General features: G+C 46.5%; 1 protein-coding gene across 3 annotated transcripts in view; it reads left to right on the forward strand.

The window, feature by feature from the left end:
- Positions 1-4,933: 4,933 nt before the first annotated feature.
- The window catches only part of Btbd16 (BTB (POZ) domain containing 16), a 66,923-nt gene continuing 52,385 nt past the window's right edge, over positions 4,934-19,471 (forward strand). For 2 of the 3 annotated variants that reach the window (XM_013503026.1, XM_013503027.1), the window contains exons 1-5: positions 4,934-5,025; positions 7,748-7,806; positions 9,509-9,657; positions 16,143-16,216; positions 18,432-18,575. In XM_013503026.1, the coding sequence (XP_013358480.1) occupies positions 7,789-7,806; positions 9,509-9,657; positions 16,143-16,216; positions 18,432-18,575 (385 nt within the window). In that variant the 5' untranslated portion in view covers positions 4,934-5,025; positions 7,748-7,788. The remainder of the gene's footprint in view (positions 5,026-7,747; positions 7,807-9,508; positions 9,658-16,142; positions 16,217-18,431; positions 18,576-19,471) is intronic. The other variant, XM_005401934.2, reaches the window with a different exon arrangement.

Raw genomic sequence — 19,471 nt, forward strand, 5'->3', positions numbered from 1 at the left:
TTTTGATATCAGGCTTTCCTTTAGCTCAGCAATACTCCTTTTTGTATTTTTCCTTCAGCCCATGTTTAGTTATTTTTTTCTCAGGGTGCCACACTTGCCTGGGTGCTGTCCGTGGAACCCAGTGTACTGCAAACAGTCCAACTTTTATATCAATAAATATAGCTGTTCATTTTGAAGGGCTCCACAGCATTCACACCCTTGGGTCCCCCTGGGAATGGGGAACTTTATATGGCTTTCGGTGTGTGCCCTTACATACACGTGTGAATATATTCCTTTGGTAAAGCCCTGCAAGTGGCTCCTCCGGGCGACAGGTGTCCCTGCTCTAGTCCAGCACCACTGGGAACACTGGCTTCACTGTTTATTGCTCCTTGCAGTGAGGCAGGACATACGCCAGGGGGAGCCATGAGGCTGTGCTGGCAGAGGGTCTTGGGAAGGCATCACATGGGAGTTGGACCCAGAGTGGGTGGTTCAGGGGAGGGGTTAAATGAAGTAGTCTTTTGCTCCCTATCGGATGCTGTTGGAGGGATGGGAACAATTGTAAGACTGGGCTTTCAGTGAGTCTTTTTTTTGTTTGTTTTTTTTCCTGTACTGGCAATTGAACTCACGACCTTGAGCTTGCCAGGCAGGCACTATGCCACTGAGCTAAATCCGCAGCCCCCAGTGAGTCTTGTCGAGACCTACGCTTAATGAGGTAAGGCTGCAGTGGTCAAGGAACCAAGACTGAGAGGTGCTTGACCTTTTTGTGATTTTGAAAATGTTCTTGCTCTGTCTGTTTAGACACCCTCATGGAGCAGTCTTGTTTTGTTTGATCCACCGCCGTCCTAGTGCCTTGGCCTGTGCTCGTGTTCTGTGACTGTTTATGGTCAAGACCCGGCTGTGAATTCCCCACTAACTTCTGGATTTCAGACGCTGTCTTGTTCTTCCTCAAAAGACATGCACTTTTCCCCCTGACAGCCCAGCTGACCCCTTGCAAAGCTGCACTTTCCTTGGGGCTGGGGTTGGAACCCAGGGTCTCCTGCGTGCTGAGCATAAGCTCTATACCCGGGCTACAACCCTAGCTCAGATACACACATAGTTTTAAATTTGGGGAGCCCACTACCCAATGCTGTGCCCATGGGTAGCCTCTCCCTCCCTCAGGGCTAGATTCCCTTTGATGTAGTGGGTTGTCCCCTAGGCTCCTCTCTGCCTGTCAGCTCACTGCTCAGCTCAGCGACCTTAGTATCCTAGCATGGCCCAGGGGTGCAGCTCTGTCCTCCGTTCTTGGTCAGCATGCTTCACTGTGGGTCCTAAGCTCCTTGTTTCCATTCATGTGATTCCCCCTGGAAGCCTTTAAGAGCTGTGTCAAGGTGAACCAGAGGTGTGAGATGTGCCTGTATCCACAGGAGACAGTCAGAACAGAGATGACCAAAGTCCTTTCCTTCACTTCCCGGGGTGATTTGGCAGGAAATGGGAAGCAAAGCCCAATGCTAGCACCTGCCCCTGGTGAGGAGCTGGTCCAGAGTCTCACCTCTGCTGCCTCTAGCTGTGTGATGTGGGTAGCTCACTTAACCTCTCTGGGCTCAAGTGTTCATGTCTCTACTTCCCCGTAGTGCTGTTGATAGGTGGGCCTGGCCTCCAGGTCCTTACAGGTTGAGATCAGCCATTTTCCTTCTACTCTCCCTTTGTAGCACACTGGGCATTATTTTTAATTCCTTGCCAGGTAATTAACTCATCAATCTCCCTTTCTCCAAAGCTAGCTTCTGGAGGTTTATGTATTCTTTGGACTAGGCTGTATTTCCCTGTTTCTTCATGTGGCTTCTTACTTTTCTTCGTTGGTGGTTGTTCATCCAACTAGCCACTTCTCCCTGTCTTTATCTGTTGGCTTTACACGGAGAAAACCTCTACCAGTGGGCCTGGCTAGCGATTGTGGGGGCCTCACAAGCCTTCTCTGGGGATGTATCTTCTCTGGGTATAAACTCGTAATTTCCCAATTAGAAAGGGTTCCCAGGCCCATTTCAAGAGCTTGCAGTCTCCTGTTCCCTGCTGACTGTCTGCAGTTCTGGGGCTGCAACAAAATGCTGAACTCTTCTGTTCCCCACAAGTTCTCGGGATCCAAAGCAGGCCAAATTTTCATCAGCGCTCCAGCTCAGGCGAGGCAGAACGCAGTGCCTGGGGCATCCCCCCGAAGCTGGAATGCAGGATGTGCATCCCGCCCTTCTCCCCTTCCCTGGGCCTGGGCCACTCTACATCCTTCACATGCTGAGCACTACCAGGTGAGAGCTTCCAGAAAAGCATGCTAGAGCTATTCCCACTTACGTATATTTGTCATCTTTGACTGGCTTCTAGCTCAGCTCCTGAGAGCTCTGAGGTATGTATATGCTGAGGTGTCTGAGTGTGGACTGAAGGCTCTAGATCCCTGAGCTCACCCACTGCAGAAAGTGATGGGTTCAGTCAAGGCCAGGGGTTCTGCTTAAGGGATAGTGGGGACTGTGATACCTGGGATGCTTCCCCATCATGGCCACTAGGGGGAGCCCAAGGCCCTGTTCTCAGAAGGTTGCTCCACAAGGTACCCAGAGAGCAAGTGGGATGTCCAGGGCAATGAATGCATTTCAGATTTCTTGAATGACATCTCATGTAATCCTTATGTTCCAGGGGCAACTATTTGAGAAATTTTGAGAATGAAGAGGAAGAAGCATAGAAAGTAGATCTGTCTACTTGTGTATAGACTTCTGAGATACCTACACACAGACGCGCGCGCGCGCACACACACACACACACACACACACACACCCACACACCATGGACTTGGCCCTGGGCTGGGGTAAGCAACAGGCCAGACTCAATGCAGGGGAACGGAGTGCACCATGATGTTTGGGGACGGCAGAGCCTCAAGATGAGTGTGTGTACGTTTGCGTGGCTACCTGTGTGAGCTTCGGTCCCTCCCACAGAGGGATACAGCGTGGTCGCAGGACCTGTACCTCGAGCCACTGATGTCTAACACAAGGCTGCCTAACAACCATCTGTCTCTGCATCACGATACACAGCATCGTTAAGTATCACTCTCAGGAATGTGGGAGAAAACATATGCACTGCAACGTTAACGAACAACCAGGTGGAAAAAATGATTAAGAACTCATTTAAATATATGTGCACGTGTATGTACAAAATATTGATTTACTGTCAATGACAATTACCTTTGGTCTTAGAACTTAAATTATTTTTGTTGTCAAAATATTTTGCCTCTGAATTTGTGCCTATAAATCCAACAACACTTTTCACCTGCTCTAGGTATGGACTGGGGAGAGGGGTGCACCCAAGGGTCAGTGGGGAGGGCAGGCAGGCCCTGAACTGGGGCTTCTAACCACCCCCTCCGGAATACAAAGGCAGCATTTCTGGCTCTTTGCTGCTTCTGTTCTTCTCCCTCCAGTCCCCGCCCCCAGCACACCCTCCCAACCTCTGCTGACCTCTCCGCAGTCCTAAGGTGAGAGGTGAGCATCCGTGGCTTCCTTTGGACCTCTCCTCAGATCTGGTTGTGGTACCACTTGCTGCTGCTGCTTCTACTAAACACAAAACCCTGAGCATCAGCTGCTCTCCAGCTGGGTGGAAGCCACTAGGGTCACCCGTAGTGAATGTCCTCCATTTCTCTCCTAAACCCCCAATCCAGTGCATAACTGGAGATAGTGCTCTGAATCAAAATGCACCTGGGGGCTGCTTGAACAATGAAAGATTCTCCTAACACACAAGCATACATGAGTGTAGTCAAAGACAAGGACACCGCAGTTGGGTACAAACACCAGACCATAACCCACCCAGACACAGCCCTACACCCACACACGTGATTGCGCACACAGGCAAAATTCATCCATGTGCAAAGGCAGAGTGGCCGCTAAGTAGTACGTCTAATTAACCAATTCTAGAGATATTTGCTGAGCACTTCCTAAGGGCCAACTTTCACTTGCAGGCTTTTGGGATGCAGAGATGGGTACAAACACAAAACCCTAAGACAGTAACCAACTTCTGTACATAGAGAATGTGGGGCATCAGGAGGGGCAGAAGAACAGGATTTGGGGACCGAGGAAAGAGGTAAATTCAGAGGTATCGTACAAACCTCTGAATATATCCATACAGTGTTTCATATTTTCCAGAACACAATCACAGGTAGACAGAGAAGACACCTTCCTGCACTACTTTACAGGTTATAGCCTCTGAGGGAGGCTATGAAGAAGCCCAAGGAAAGCCAGATCTGGGGTCCCATGAGCTGCCTGATTTCACATTCCTGTTACTATGACTCAGGCTCTCTGCAAGCCCTAAGACAATGGTCCAGGCTTTTGATGAGCTAGGGTTCCTGGTGGGCATGACTGATGTGACTACCACCTCCCCATCCTTGAGTCTGGGGCCAAGGCTTTGCAGAAACAGCTGCTGAGGACACTATATGGTTCCACCCTGGCCCTTGGCATGGAGCCTCTTATTCTTGTCTATATTAGGCAGTTCTGAGTTCCTGGGGACAGCAGATTAAAAATCACCCATCAACTCATTAGGTGACCATTAGGCCATAACCTTTAATAACGTAAAACTTGATTTTTATTTTCAATGTAATTCAAAACATTCTGGAAACTGAAACTAGAAATAGAACACCTTCAAATGTTAGAGCTGAGGGAGACCTGAGAACATTCCAGTCTAGTCTCACAGATGAGGCTTCAGGTTTGGGAGGCTGGTCTTCATGGAGACCCTTGTAGAGGTGGCCCAGGTACTGGAAGGGAACATGACACTCAGGAACAGGAATGGCACTGCCTCTGTGAAGGGGGATGGGGAGGAGGTGCGTACCACCTAGCTGGTCTCTGTGAGAATCTGTGACTCACAGGCTTACCCTCAGGGGAAGGGTCTAGCCTCTCTGAAACCAGAGACCCGGAACTGCTCTGCTGAAACCAGAACCTGGAACAGGAAGTGTTCAGAATCTTCCCTGCTGTTTCCATGGTGCCCACAACAACCCTTGGAAACCAAAGGCAAGAGCCCCACCAAAGCACCTTGGACCATAAGGAAAAAAAGGTGAGCTCCAGATATCGTGAGCACTTTCAGGATTCAGACTCAGAAAGCAGCCAGCCTCCAGCTCTCCTGTAATTCAGAGACCAGTGCAATGAGTGTCCCCCCATTCCACATACTTCCCCTGTGAACACTCCCATGGTGGGCAACAGAGCTTCAGAATCCCAAGTAGAATAGGTTCTTTCCATCTGTTATCAAGACCAAGAGGGGCATCTAGTGACAAGTACTGCTTGGACTTGCCTCCTTCAGGTTGGCTGGCAGAGAGGAGCCTCAGGACTCCTGGTCAGGGTGCAGGGAGGTCTAGGAGCTGAGGGACCATGACAAGCAGCTCCTGGACACTCAGAGAGACTTAGGAACTGACTTTCAATATTGCTCGCCTGCTGGGGTGAAGAAAGAACAAACACATTTCCAGGCTACTGAGATACTGTGGATTTCAAGATCCGTCATTAAAGCTCTTGGGAATCAAGTCAAAGGAAGCAAGAGCTGGGGTGAATCCCAGAGGCATGGAAGGAAGTCGTGGCTGGGGCTGGGAACACTTCCTTCTGTGCTTACCAGGCCTTCATTAGCTTGGAGCACTCTTCTCTCTTCTCAGATTCCTAAGCCACACTGAGGTCTTAGAACAGGTAGTTAGGGAATGAGGCAATGAATTGAGGCAACAAATTGAGGCAACGAATAGGTAGCTAGGGAAGGGTTTCAAGCTGGGAAGTTGAAGGCCATTCTGACTCCTAAGTGGAAAAGAGGTCAGAGAAGCAGCTGTGCCACCCTAGGGGTGACAGAACTCTCCTCATGTAAGTTGGAAATCCAACCATGAAGGAAATAGGGGTGGAATCTAGAGCTTCGAGCATGCTAAGCAGGTGCTCCACCACTGAGCCATACCCCCAGCCCAGACAGACTCGATATGCAAGTTTTAAAATTAGAGATGGCCAAAGTTAGTACACATTCGACATTTCCATACCCAATGAAATAATTTGTGTAATAAAACAATGTGAAAAAGTGTTACACTGGGAAGGATTTTCATAGCACATATGACAAGCAAAAGCTTAGTGTTCTTAGAACTGGAACTGTGTATACAGAGCTCCTGAGAACTGCTGAGGAAACCACAGCTGCCCAGTGAAAGATAGGAAAAATTCATGATTAAGCATCTTGCACAAAAAATTAAAATCCAAAACCTATATTTAAAAATGCTCACCCATACTGGTGGCCATGGAGCTTAAATTAAGATAACAGCCTGAAACCGTGTATCACTCACCAGACTGGAAAAAATATATGTAATGATAATGCCTAGTATTTGAGATGGTATGAGAAAAGCACTTAAAAATTGCCACTGGGGCTGGCAATGTAGCTCAGTGGTAATGTTTGCCTAGCGTGTGCAAAGACCTGGTTTGATCCCCAACACTGGAAAAAATAATCAGTGCTGTGAATGCAAACTGCTCTCACTTTTGGGAAAGTGAGGTAGCATTATCTATTTTAACTAAATATTTGTATTTCTGACATAATCTCACTTTGAAGAATAAAAGCAGTAACATTACAAAGACACAAGCACACACACACACAGAGAGAGAGAGGTATTAGGTACAGATATAGTAACACACACATAAACAATATTCACACTGCCTTAATAATATGTGTTTGTGTATTGCTTGTTGTCTGTAAGAGTAAAACACAATAAACAGCCTGAATGACTACAGATAAGTCTAATAAATAAAGATGCTCCCACAATATGAAATATTATGTAAATATTTTCAGGTTTTTTTCTTTACCTGTTTTTGTATTGGCTCACTTGCAATGAGTCTATATAAATCACTTTTGCAATTTAAAAAATTCGGTTAATTTAAAAAGAAAAACTCCTATTTGCCAGAGCAAAATTAAAATTCCACAAAGCAGGGATCTTGTCCATTTGGCTGACTACCCAACCTCAGAAACAAGTCACCCTTCTTTGCGTGTGGCAACTGTACAGAAAACACTTGTTGAATGAATGGATGAACCACCTCCCCCACCGTGGCGGGGATGCAGGTGAGGCACTATTCGGGAGCAAGACACAGAGGCAGTGAAGGTTCTTGATCAGCAAGTGCCGTGGACTTCTGCTGGTATTGTCTGCTCACCCACTTCCCCTTCTTTCCTTCTTTAGTGCTGCTCCAGGGGCCCTCCCGACCCCCATCCACACAAGGTCTCGTTGGGAGAGCTAATCAGATGTCTGCTAAGCTAGGCCAGTGGGGCTCACTTGTTAAGAGTTTGGCTTGTGCAAACCACACAAAGATGGCATAGGGGAGCTGGTTCATCCCAGTGGCAGTGTATGACAAAGCTGGTGCTTGCACTGGGTCCCAGCAGTGACCTCCTGCCTGTCCCCAGAGAGAGTTCTCCAGTTCTCCCTGGGATTCTGGGGAGAACCCTCTTCCCACAGCATCTTCCCATCAGCATCTTCCAATCAATCCCAGCATCCCCCCATGTGCATTATATATTTGGCATATTATTACTCAGATTCATTTCTATTGCTTGCAATCAATCGCCCTAGATTTGTTCAGAAACAGCTAGAGAATCCTTCTGCTAATCCCCTTTCTAGGCCCTCCATGTCACAAGTTCGCTGAGTCCAGAATGGCCCTGGCCTACACCTGGTATTTGAATCTAATTAAAAATATAGATTTTAGACCAATCTCCTCTATAGTATTTTGAAGAATGTTTGCAGAAATTTATTGAAAATTTCATTGGCTTTTACACCTTTGTCTTCCAGGTGATCATTTTTTTCCTACTGTGTAATCTCCACTATTATTCATGAAAATGTTGAATATGGTAAGTTGTCAGCTTTACAGGAAGGCAGGCAATGAAGAGGATGAGCTTTGGGTTGCAGGGGGATGGCTTAGTTTCCACACAGGACTAGGACCTGCACCATTGCATACTTCAGGCTCCATTAACTCACTCTGCTGGAAAGAGCATGACCAGGAAGTGCATGCGGGAAGCAGAGAGCAGCCCCACTGCCTCACTCTCCAGCAGCACTACATCTAGACTCTGATTCCAGTTTTCAATCACCCATCATATTGTAGGCAATGTACTACAGAATCTCCCCAAACTTTATTTTATTATATCCTTTCAACAACTCTAAAAGCAAAATGGTGCCATCACCACCACCATCAGCATCAACATCATCATCACCATCACCGCCACAGCCATCACTATCTTCGTTATAATCATCGCCATCATCCTCTACCATAATTCCCATTTCACACGAGTACTGAGAAGCTCAGAAGGTTAAATGACTTTGCCCAAAGCTGCACAAGTAGTTAAATTACAATAACACGATTTGAACTTGGATCCTCTGTTCCATAGCCCATGGTTACCCTCCCACTCTGTTGGTGCCTGCATGATTTAGAATTGATAGCTTCCATTCCCTTGGATCTCTTGTGATTTTCCCTTGCTGGATTTCTTGGAGTGATCAGTATGGGATTTATAATCATGCGGAGTATTCTCCTGCTTCCTTAACAAAATTGTTCACTTGAGTCCTCAAGAAAATTTCTAAGTAAAATTCTCTTCCCAGTGTTCCAGTAATTCCACTCATGGGTATATAACAAAAAGATATGGAAGGCAGGTATTGAAGAAATGGTAGGTACACAAATATTCATAGTAGCACTATTCACAATAGCTGAGAAGATACATACAATCCAAATGTATCAACTGATGAATAGATAAAATGTGGTATGTCTATACAATGTGGTATGTCTATACATCAGTATCAACTAATAAATAAAATGTGGTGTGTCTTTACAAAGTGAATTATTCTGCTTTAAAAAAAAGAAATACTGATACATAGATGGACCTGGAAAGCTTTATGCTAAGTGGAAGAAGCCAGACACAAGAGGACACATATCATGTAACTTGGCTTATATACAGTATCCAGAATAGGCAAAACCATAGTCAGGAAACACATTAGTGGTTTTCCAAGAGCTGGGGAGAGGAGAATGTGGCACAGTAGCTTAAGAGATGCAGACTTTCTGATAATGAAAATGTTCTGGAACTAAATAGTGGTGATGGTTACATAACATTATAAATAAACTAAACACCACTACTAACTAGTACAGTATAATATGAATAAATTGGTGAATTGTATGCTTTGTGTATCTTACCAAAAAAATTCCCTACCCAAGATCTCTACAGTGTAGAATCTCTGAATGACACAAGATGTCTTTAAGGAGCAATACTTGAGAAATAGTACAGTTTGTGGACTCTTAGAGCTACCTGCAAATTTTCTCCTTGAACTTTTCCCTCTGGTAATTTCTGTCCTAGATTCTAATTTCTAAATTACTTGGTAGCTTGAGATCCCTGGTGTATGGAACATGGCATCCTTTTCTGAAGAAGATGCTCATGAGAAACATTAGCCATATTTAAAAATTAACCAGCAATTTAAAGTTTGCCTTGATTTTCTTTCTGCTGTACAATTTGAAAATCTAGCGTCTGTGTGAAGTTAAAGAGTTTTTCTCTTCCTCTGAATACCAAACAGAACAAGTCTCGGCTGGAGCGCCGGATTGTGGGCTCAACCAACCGGTGGCGTTTCCCCAAAGAGCCTTTCTCGGGGGACCTGCTGGCACTTTCCCAGATGTGTAATGCTTTGAGCATAGACCTTGATGATGCTCTGAAACATCCCAGCAGGTAGGGAGACTCCAAAGCCTATGGCAGAGAATGGCCCATTGAGGTAAACTGTATTCCTGCAGGGGAGGGTGTCTGATCATTGGGCCTCTTCAACTGAGTGGAGGGGCTGTCCCTAGCAAGTCCACCAGGAACCCTCCCTCTGGGACCATCCTTAGGCGTAGGTGAGGTCAAAAAGAGAATACTTCTCCTGAGAATGTCTGTGGGCGGTGACCAAAGAGCAGAGAAAATCTAACAATTTTTTTCCGAGTTTTTCTTTTGCATTAGGGAGTTGAGACCCTCATGGATTTCTAAATTTATCATTCAGAGACCACATGATTTCTTAACAAAAATTAGTGGCTAAGTCTTTGGATACCTCTCACAAATGCCCATTTCTGCCCAATCAAAAGATCCTCCTCAATCTCATGGTATCCCTTACAGCAAGCTAGAGCATCACTTTTCCATATTATTTCTTTCTTACCTGTCCTGAGGGACACAGAGCTGGATCCTCTTGCAGAAGGAATTCATCTCCCTGCCACTTGAGGCCTGTCTTGATGTCACTGCCCTCTGGGCTGGCAGTACCAGTGTCATGAGCTCATGGTCAAGTCTACCTGGGTAAGGGCTGCACACCTGGGACAGTGTTTGGCATGGAAAAGCTGCTTGCTCCATGTTTGCTGAGTGAGGGGCCAACTCTTTCCCGCCAGACCTGCTGGCCTGCCATGCCCCATTGTCCAGTTCCTTGGGATCAGGCCAGGTGAGGAAGCTGGAATCGGAACTGGGCCTCAAGAGTAGATATTGGGTTAATAATATCCCTTAGTTATTGCAGGCTGATCAGGTCTGCAATCTCCTAAATGACTGTACAGCAAAGGCTAAATAAAAGAGGCAAATAGCATGATTTCAGGGCTCCAGGAGGATCACAGCCCTCTCACAGAATTCAAGATTCTCTCAGGGCTAAGAGCACAACACTTTCTGGGTGGCCCATATTTATTTAGTTATCAAAAGAAGGGAGAGGAGTACTCAAGAAAGGCAGAATCACTCAAGCAGTTCTCCAAATAAGGTATTAAATTAATCCACCTAGGAGTGAGTTGCCTGAGCCTATAGTCTTTACCTAGTTGAGACTGGATCCAGGTGTCCTTGGCTGTGATCTTGTTTTATCCTTTGAGGCTTTCTGGCTTCATCTGCCATTACAGGTCTTAGTAGGGATTAGTGACTCACAGGGGTTCACTTACTATGAGTCCACTGCCCATCCCCAGACAAGGAACCTAGGCCTTGGACAGACTCACAAGTAAACACGGAAAGTTAATTGGTTAATTTAAGTCCTGCTCAGGGCTGCTTCATAGTGGTCTCCATCAAGTAGAGGCAAAGTGATCCAGAAAACTGAGGTGAGGAGCTGAGGACAGTGGTAGTTGCTGTTGGACATCAGGACCATTAAAAGCTGTCTACCAGCCAGGGTTGGAATCCCTGGCTTTCCACTTGCTAGTTCTGTGACCTTTGTACAGTAGCTAAACTCCTTTGAATCTGTTTTCTCACTTGTGACATGATTTTAATAGCACCTCCCTTGAAGAGGTATCTTGTGTATTAAATTAGATAGTACCCTGAAAATGCTCAGCATTGTTTCTCACAAATGGTAAATGTTCAATAAACATAGCAGTCATCTTTGTAGCCTGAGCAGCAGTTTTAGTCATTGATCCGATGGTTTCACTTCAGGAAATATCAACCTAGTCCTCTGCCAGCCAAAAGCCCCACATTTCCCTGTGTCTTTTAGTACATTCCACTAATCAAAATACTTGCCTCTAGTGCAACACCTGCAAGGAAATGGTCTGAACATTGTCTTCCTAGAAGGTTTGCAAACCTGCCTCTCTTATTTATGATGCTGGGGAGTGGGGCAGCCAATACCAGCAGGTATCGGGTTAATAATATCCCTTAGTTACTATGGGCTGATCAGGTCCACAATCTCCCAAGCAAGTGAACAAGCATACAGCAAAGGCTAAATAAAAAGAGGTGAATGGAATGATTTCAGGGCTCCAGAAGGATCAAAACCCTCTCACAGAATTCAAGATTTTCTCAGGGCTAAGAGCATGACCTTCTCTGGGTGGCCTGTATTTATTTGGTTATCAAAAGAAGGGAGGGGAGTACTCAAGAAAGGTGGAACTACTCTAGGACTTCTCCAAGTAAGGTACTAAATTAATCCTTAACAAAGAGTAAGTTAATCCACCCAGCAGTGAGCTGCCTGAGGCTATAGTCTTTATCTAGTTGAGATCAGATCTAGGTGTCCTTGGCTGTGATCTTGTCTTACCCTTTGAGGCTTTCTGGCTTCACCCACCATTACAGGTTTTAGTAGGGATTAGTGACTCACAGAAGTTCACTTATGTCACCCACTTCCAGACAAGTGGCCTAGGTTTTGAACAGACTCACATGAAAAGCCCATTGATTAATTTAAATCCTGCTCAGGGCTGCTTTCTAGCGGTCTCCTTCAAGCAGGCCCTAGTCCTGCTGCTTACTCAGAATCTTGTATAGCTGAGGTAGGCTCAGTACTACTAAGCAGTTCAGCTCTAGCCCCTAAGCCCTCTCTTTCGCTTCCTACCCAACAGTGGGTTATCCTTGGCATATGCTGTTCATGGTGGCAGAGGCACGAGGGCAAGCCCAGGGGCACAAGGGCTCTGCAAACCTCCTGCCACATCACATCATGCCACCAACATGCCATTAGCCAAGGCAAGTCACACAGCCAATCCCATGGTATATGGATGGAAAATATTCTCCAGCTCTTTGTTAGAGGACCTTTGTCACCCTAAGATAAAAGGAGTGGACACAAGGGCAGGGAGAGAACTGGGGCCAATTGTTCAGTGTACCATAATGAGGAGGAACAGGTTTTTAATAAAGACTGTAGGTCTTTGTCTTCACTATAAGAATTTATTCCATATGATTGTGGGAAACTCCCAGGAGAATACAATGAAGATTTCATCTTTTTTGTGTTTATTTTTTACCGTAACAGATAAATTATTTAATTCAGGCAATACAGTAGAGAACTATCACTGGTAATACTTTGTGCCTTCAGACATCTGGCAACTGTCAGATGTCAGCTTCAGGTCTAATGACCGTCTGTAGTTGTACCATGCAACTTGCACAAGTTCCCCCAAAGCACCCATAGCTCTTTGCCTGCTCCAGTCAGCAAACCTTGTTCCTATCACTGATGCTATAATTATTGCTTCTCCCACTTGGGGGCGCTGTCTGCTTTGGCAGGAATTCGACCAATCTATGGTTTACTAGTTAGAGAAGGCTCACTCATAGTGGAAAAGTCTGTTATCACAGCTTATGCAGATCAATACTCTGGTTATTGCCCACCTGGCCACAACCTCTCACATCTGTGGGTCTCCGTGCCACAGCGAGCTCTTAGGCCAGTCACTCAGACACACAGCACAGACATGTGCAGGTGGTGACCCTCCCAGTCCTGCTCTCTTTCAATGAGGAGAAGCTGACTTCTTTTCAATCTTATCTTTTGCTGCCTTAGTTTCTTTAGCTACGCATTGGGCATGCTGTTTTATGGGGCCGCCATGAGAATTACATGACATAATTGTAGAAGGAGCTCAGGACAATGTCTGGCTCAAATAAACGTGTCAAACAGACTCTCTGGGGTTGTCTGACATATATGAATGCACGCTGTCACCTGATCACAAAGATCTGGCATAAGAGGCACACTATTCAGGCAGTGGTCAAAGGAAGGACCACTCCCACTAATGCTCGGGGTGAGGTGTGGGGAGAGAGCTCAGAGCCCTTCCTGCTCTCCAGCTAGTAACCCTGCCTGACGTTTTCCTCTCATCCTGCCTGCAATGTCAAGTCCATTCTGAAGGTGGGACGTGATCATGCAGAGAGGTGACAATGTCAGGAAGGGATCCCTAGGTTTTTACCAGACAGAAGTTCCGGGAGAGCTGGACGGAGGATCAGACCCACTGAGCAAACAGGAGAGCAAACGTCAGTCCAGTGCACAGTCAGTGCAGGGGATCCCAGACATTCACCCTTCTCCTCCACTCAGTCATCTCTCCTTTACGGAGGAAAGCCTGAGATCAGAAGGCTGGCCCTAGGTCACATGACAGAAAACGAAGAAGTGGGGTCCATCCCCAGGTGTGTGTGATTCTTCCATTAACCAGATTAGAGTTTTGCGTGTTCCAAGAATCAAGCTGGTAGGAGGCCCTATGTGCATGAGAAACTTATAGAATTCCCCCTTTCCTGTCTCCCTTTCTCCATCGTGGGCCATGACTTGGGAGAAGAATCTCCCAGCTGAAGAGCACATTCTCAATACCCCCACCTGCCACACCATCACAGCCATTTAGTCCCCCAAAGAATGGAGAGATATCATTTATCCCATTCATTTTCCCAGTGCCCCGAGACACTTCCCAGCCCTCAGTCCGCAGAGCCTGCATGATAAACAGCAAATCTTGATGAGCAGCCATCACATGCAGGAGGCAATGTGGCCACTTCCGTTGTTTGGCATCCTGGGCCCAGCTGGTGACAGATGTTTGTGAGGTGGTTGAGCTCATGCACATTGCCCCACATTTTCCAAAGCTCATTGCCCCATTGAGATCATGGTCTGAACTCTTGACCCTGCCTAGCTCTTCCAGACGTGTCACCCAAGCCACCAGAGGAGGTGAGGAGGACCAGAGGGTTGCTGGGCTCAATGTTAAGTAAATAGTTGACTCCCGGCACCTTCCTGAGGCTGAATCATTTGCAGCCAACTCTGACCCTGAAAAGGGCAGCACGTAGCCAATATTATTCCAGACACAGGCTTCCACCCCCGCCACCTCCACACACCTGGCCAGTGAGTGCTGGGATCATTGAGCAACAGCATGCCCAAGTGAACACTGAATTGCACAGACCAGAGTGGTCATCAAGTGTCCCTTGGCTGGTTGGCTTTCCCGGGATGACCATCTTCAAAATGGTAATATATGACTCCAATTTGGTTTCACTTCCTTGTTCAACATGCTGAGTGCATACTGTCTGTGGAAACACGTGTATATTGTCATTCATTCTTTCAGTGAACCTTTACTGAGCACCTACATGATGGCTTGTGCTAGGGCCACAGCAGTAAACAATGCCCTGTCCGTCATGAGGAGAACATGTGGATAAACGGAAGTTTCGGCAGGGATAATAGAGGGGCAGTCTTCCCAGAAAAAGCAAATTGAAACTCATCCTAAAGAGGGAGTAGGAGCTGGCCAAGGGAAAGGACAGTGGAAGGGCAGCAGAGCTCTTTGGCACAGGGAGCCGGATGAGGCTATAGAAAAGTGCTGGAACTGGGAGCTGGAAGATTGAGCTACAGAGTTGGGCAGGGCTTGTTAGATGTGCCAAGACCTTTGGGTTTCCCCGAGAAACACTGGAGAGATCAAGGAGAATTCTCTGCAGGAGAGAAGCAAGACCAGCTCTGCATTCTGTGTAAGGGGAAGTGCTTCCAAGTGGAAAAGGGCTGGGGGCCAGAGACCAGTTGTCTTGGTTACTTTTCCCTCATTGCTAAGACAAAAATCCAACATCCAAAGTTAAAGGATGGAAGGTTTATTTAGCTCACAGTTTATAGAGGTTTCAGTCCATAATCAGCTGGCTCCATGGCAGAGTGGCATGGCACAGGGGCAGCAGCTCATGGCAGCAGCAGACAGCAAAAGCAACAAGAGCAAAAAGGAGAAGCAAGCCTCTTTCCCTCCCTTATATTGTATGCAGGCTACCTGCCCTAGAGCAGGTGTAGCACTCACACCCCCAATCCCAGCACTAGACAAGAACCAATCCCAAACTAGATTCTGCCACCTCTGAAAAGTCTGCCTCCCATGACTGCATGAGGCTTTGGGGGATATCCAGACAGAAATCATAACATCAGTGATGACCAAGGAGAGAGGATGGTGATTTGGACAAAGATCATAGGAATAAAGGCAAAGACATGTGGACGAATTCATGCACAAATTTGAGACTATTTCATCAGATGGCAGAATGTGATGAGACGTGACAATGTTCAGTAGGCTGGGTTGGGCACCTTGGGGCTGGTGGAGTCATTTCCTGAAAGAAGGACCTGGGTACAAGAACGGGGTAACGTTCAGGCAGTGGTTTTCAGGAACATTGAGACCAGGGACTACATGACTCCTAAATGAAATTGCTGGTGAGTTAACATCTCAGAAATGGGCAGAACATTCTATTCTTTTTCCCAGGAGATATTTATTGAGTGCCTACTCTACGCCATTGCTTTTGATGCTCCCACAAGGAAGTGTCCTTCATGCAGCATGAGGGTGTCTCAGATACCTCCCTGATAAGGCCTACCCACAAACTGGACACAGGAATCAGTGTCTGGGGCCAGCCATGAGACAGCCTGCACTTGGTCAAACCCACACATAACCGGAGAGAACTCTCCGAGGGTGAGATCTGAGAAGTTTCTTAATAGACAGCTGTAGGGAAGCACACACTGCAATGCTGTGTCTCAAGTGAGGGGAAAATGTTGATATTAACTCCTGGGTTTTCTTGTTTGTATTTTTCTTGAGGTTAAGCATTTCAAAAATTCAGAAACTTTTCTCTGAGAATTTCAACAACCAGGCCATCCAAAGTTTGGAACCAGGTGAGTTTTTGTGACTCGTGGATTAAACCAGAATATTGCTTACCTCAGGGGACCCTTGTAGTCTTTATAGAAGCAAACCAACCGATCGGCCACGTCACTAGTCTGTAATTTTTTCACTGCATAGTGGCTAACATATAGTAGGTGTCCTGTAAATATTTGTCAAACATGTGACTAATGAAACCAAGCTCAGTGGATGTTTTTATATGATAATGGCCACCGTAAAGACAAACGCACTCATACTGGAAAACTAAATGGGGCATCACCCAGCACAAGAGCTGTTCTTTGTCCCTTTGAGCCTTAACCAGTCATGATCTGGGCATCCTTGTCTGCACTTGTCCTAGAGAACATTTCTGAGGTAGAACCAAGAATCAGAATTGGATCACCCAGCTGGAAAAAGTTCATTGAGCCTCATGAGGAGCCAGGATAGGTTCAGTTCCTTTCCTTCCTTCCTTCCTTCCTTCCTTCCTTCCTTCCTTCCTTCCTTCCTTCCTTCCTTCTTTCCTTACTTTCTGCCTGCCTGTCTTTTTTACCTTCTCTCCTTCTTTCTTTTCTGTCTTTCAGCTATTTCCCCCTTTTCTCTCTCTTTCTTTGCTCTTTCAGTTCTTTTTTCATTTTCCCTTCTTTTTCTCCTCCTTCTCCTCCTCCTCTTTCCCCTCTTCCTTCTTCTTCTTCTTCTTTTGACGATGGTGCTGGGCACTGAACCCAGAGCCTCATACATGTTAGGCACATGCTCTGCCACTGAGCTACACCTCCAGTCAAATTTCAGTTTCTTAAAGGAACTTTTTGGAGGATAAACCCACCCATGGTGGGTGCCTGAGATGAGAACTAGCTCTTTCCCAACAAGAGACTAATATATTTCTTCTCACTCGTCAGCTTTGATTGAGCCAGAGTAGTCTAAGGTCATCTGGCTGGAAAAGGGGTTTGGGGATTGATTAGTGATATCTACCACGTGTTGGCCATACTGAAAGTGGAAATTGGTGTCCAGTGAGTGACTGTGCTTGATCCACAGTTGTGCTTCTGTTTAAAATCACCCTACTCACTTTTCTAACCCAGTAAAACCAGAGCACTTGGGTGACTTTTGAGATATGAACCCAGGTTCTACACCCTGGCACCGGGCAATATCATACAGTTGGTGAATAACAAGAATAGTAACAGGAAGAAGAAACAGACACCCAAGGTCACACAGTCAAACTAATGGCAAGCAATAACTAGATGGGGCCAGTGGTCCTCTGGATCCTATCAGGCATTGACATTTAGGGTTCAGGGAGATCATCCTTCATGGCACTCCCTCCCTCCAGCTCTGTACTAACAGAGGAGTTGAGCCATGCTCACACCTCTCGTGTCTCTCCTGGCCTGGCATCCATGGATCTTCCATCTGCTGTCCTTTCAAAGTCTATTCTTTTGTTGATCATCTATGCTATCCTCAGGCTAGACTCCCCCAGCATAAAGCTGTCTACAATTTGCAAAGGGCCTTTTCCACATTACCATCTTATTGCATACTTTCTAGTGAAATAATGGGCTTTCTGGAGGCCCCCATTCCCAGGAGGAAAGTGAGGCTCAGGAGATCCCTTCCCTCTCTGGTGGCCCTTTTACTGGGTTGCACATTGTTATTGCCTTTTAGAGGGATAATAGTTAGGTACTAATAGCCCCAAAGTCCTCAACAGGAGCCAGGAGTGGTTCTGCTCCCCACCTGGCAATGTCTTGAGACATTCTTGGTTGTCACAGCTGGGGAAGGGAGTGCCACTGCCATCCAACCGATAGAGGTGAAGAATGTTGCAAAGCATCCATAATGCACAGGACGGCCCCCATCACAGAGAATTATCTGGCCCAAAATATCAACAGCACCAAATTTAAAAATACCATAATAGAGGAAGGCAAAAAGAAGTGCCCATGAGTGTCCCCAAAATGTTCCTGGAAAGCCTTTTCCAGGTCCCCAAGTTGGAGGACAGCTGGTGTGCTGCCAAAGTCTTCCGACTTTGTGAACAACTATTAGGGACACTTTCCACTTCCTCAGTAACACTGCTCACAGGGCCCCCTCAATCCCGGTGAGCACCTTGAGGTCCACACTCCACTGACACCTAGGGAAGCCTCTTGCTCATTTCATCTGTTCAATGCCTGCATTTGGGTGCAGGAGTGTTTGGGAGGAGAAGTGAAGGTGCTTTGTGTAGGGATGTTACCGAGTCATTCATTGCTCAGCATCATTTTCTCTTCTCAGATGTGATTCTGGAATGCCTAGGCTTCAAATGGGAACTCCATCAACCCCAGCTTTTTCAATCTGAGACCTTGGCCAAACTTTATCTGGGAGCCCTGATACAGAGCACGAATCGCTCCCTGGGAGAAATGAACAAGACCATGCAAGGTAATTTCCCACTGGACCCCCCTGGGGCTGGAGCCCTACATGCCCTCGGGTGTTGAGACCCCAGCGTGGCAGGTGCTTATCTGAGGCTGTGGTCACTCTCAGAAGACAGGGAGCAAGGTTGATGCTGTGAGTTCATCATGTATTTTGTTCTGTTTCCTCAGTTATAAGTGGGGGTAGTAGATCTTATTCTGTGGCTTTGAAGCCTAGAGGAGGTAGTAGATGAGGTGTTCTGGGACAATGCCTAGCACCCAGGGAGCACCCAGTGTGAGTTGATTATTAGCCTCGGAATAACCAAGTCTCATCTGGCCAGATAAGATGCAGAGACTCTATTTATCTCTTGCAGAAGAGAACATGGGCTATGTTGAGTCTTTTGAAGAACTTTTTGGAAGGAAGACATAGTTCTGAAATCTGTGACTTCTTTGCTCTAAACATGCTGGTTAGACATGTGTGCACCTTCCCTTCCTTTCTTTGTTTCTTAACTTCAAGAATTTGCCACTTTCTTTTTTTAAAAAAATCTCTTCTTAATTACTAATCACCCTGATCCTCTTACTGTTCTCCACGCCTGTTCCAGCGACACTATGACCTTCTCTAGGGAGCAGAGTAACACTACCTCAGCCTGACTCACAACAAGGTGCTGTGGAAAATCCGCGGTCACCAAAACCAACCAGCCTGCTGGTCATGGGACCACATTCCCAGGATACGGCAGCAAAGCCCTGTTTTTCTGAAGCCAGACAGGCACCCACTCTCCTTGCTCGTCCTCCCTAAGCCTGGAGCATGTGCCCGCAGCCTGCTGGAGTCTGCCTGACTATGGAGTCGCTGACCCAACTTTTCTTGGCAGAGCTGGCAGGAAGAACTGGCTTTCCCACAGAACAGCGACAACGTTGGCTCTCGTTGGT

Source organism: Chinchilla lanigera, unplaced genomic scaffold (assembly GCF_000276665.1).
Source record: "Chinchilla lanigera isolate Chin_1 unplaced genomic scaffold, ChiLan1.0 scaffold00076, whole genome shotgun sequence".
Lineage (NCBI taxonomy): Eukaryota > Metazoa > Chordata > Mammalia > Rodentia > Chinchillidae > Chinchilla > Chinchilla lanigera.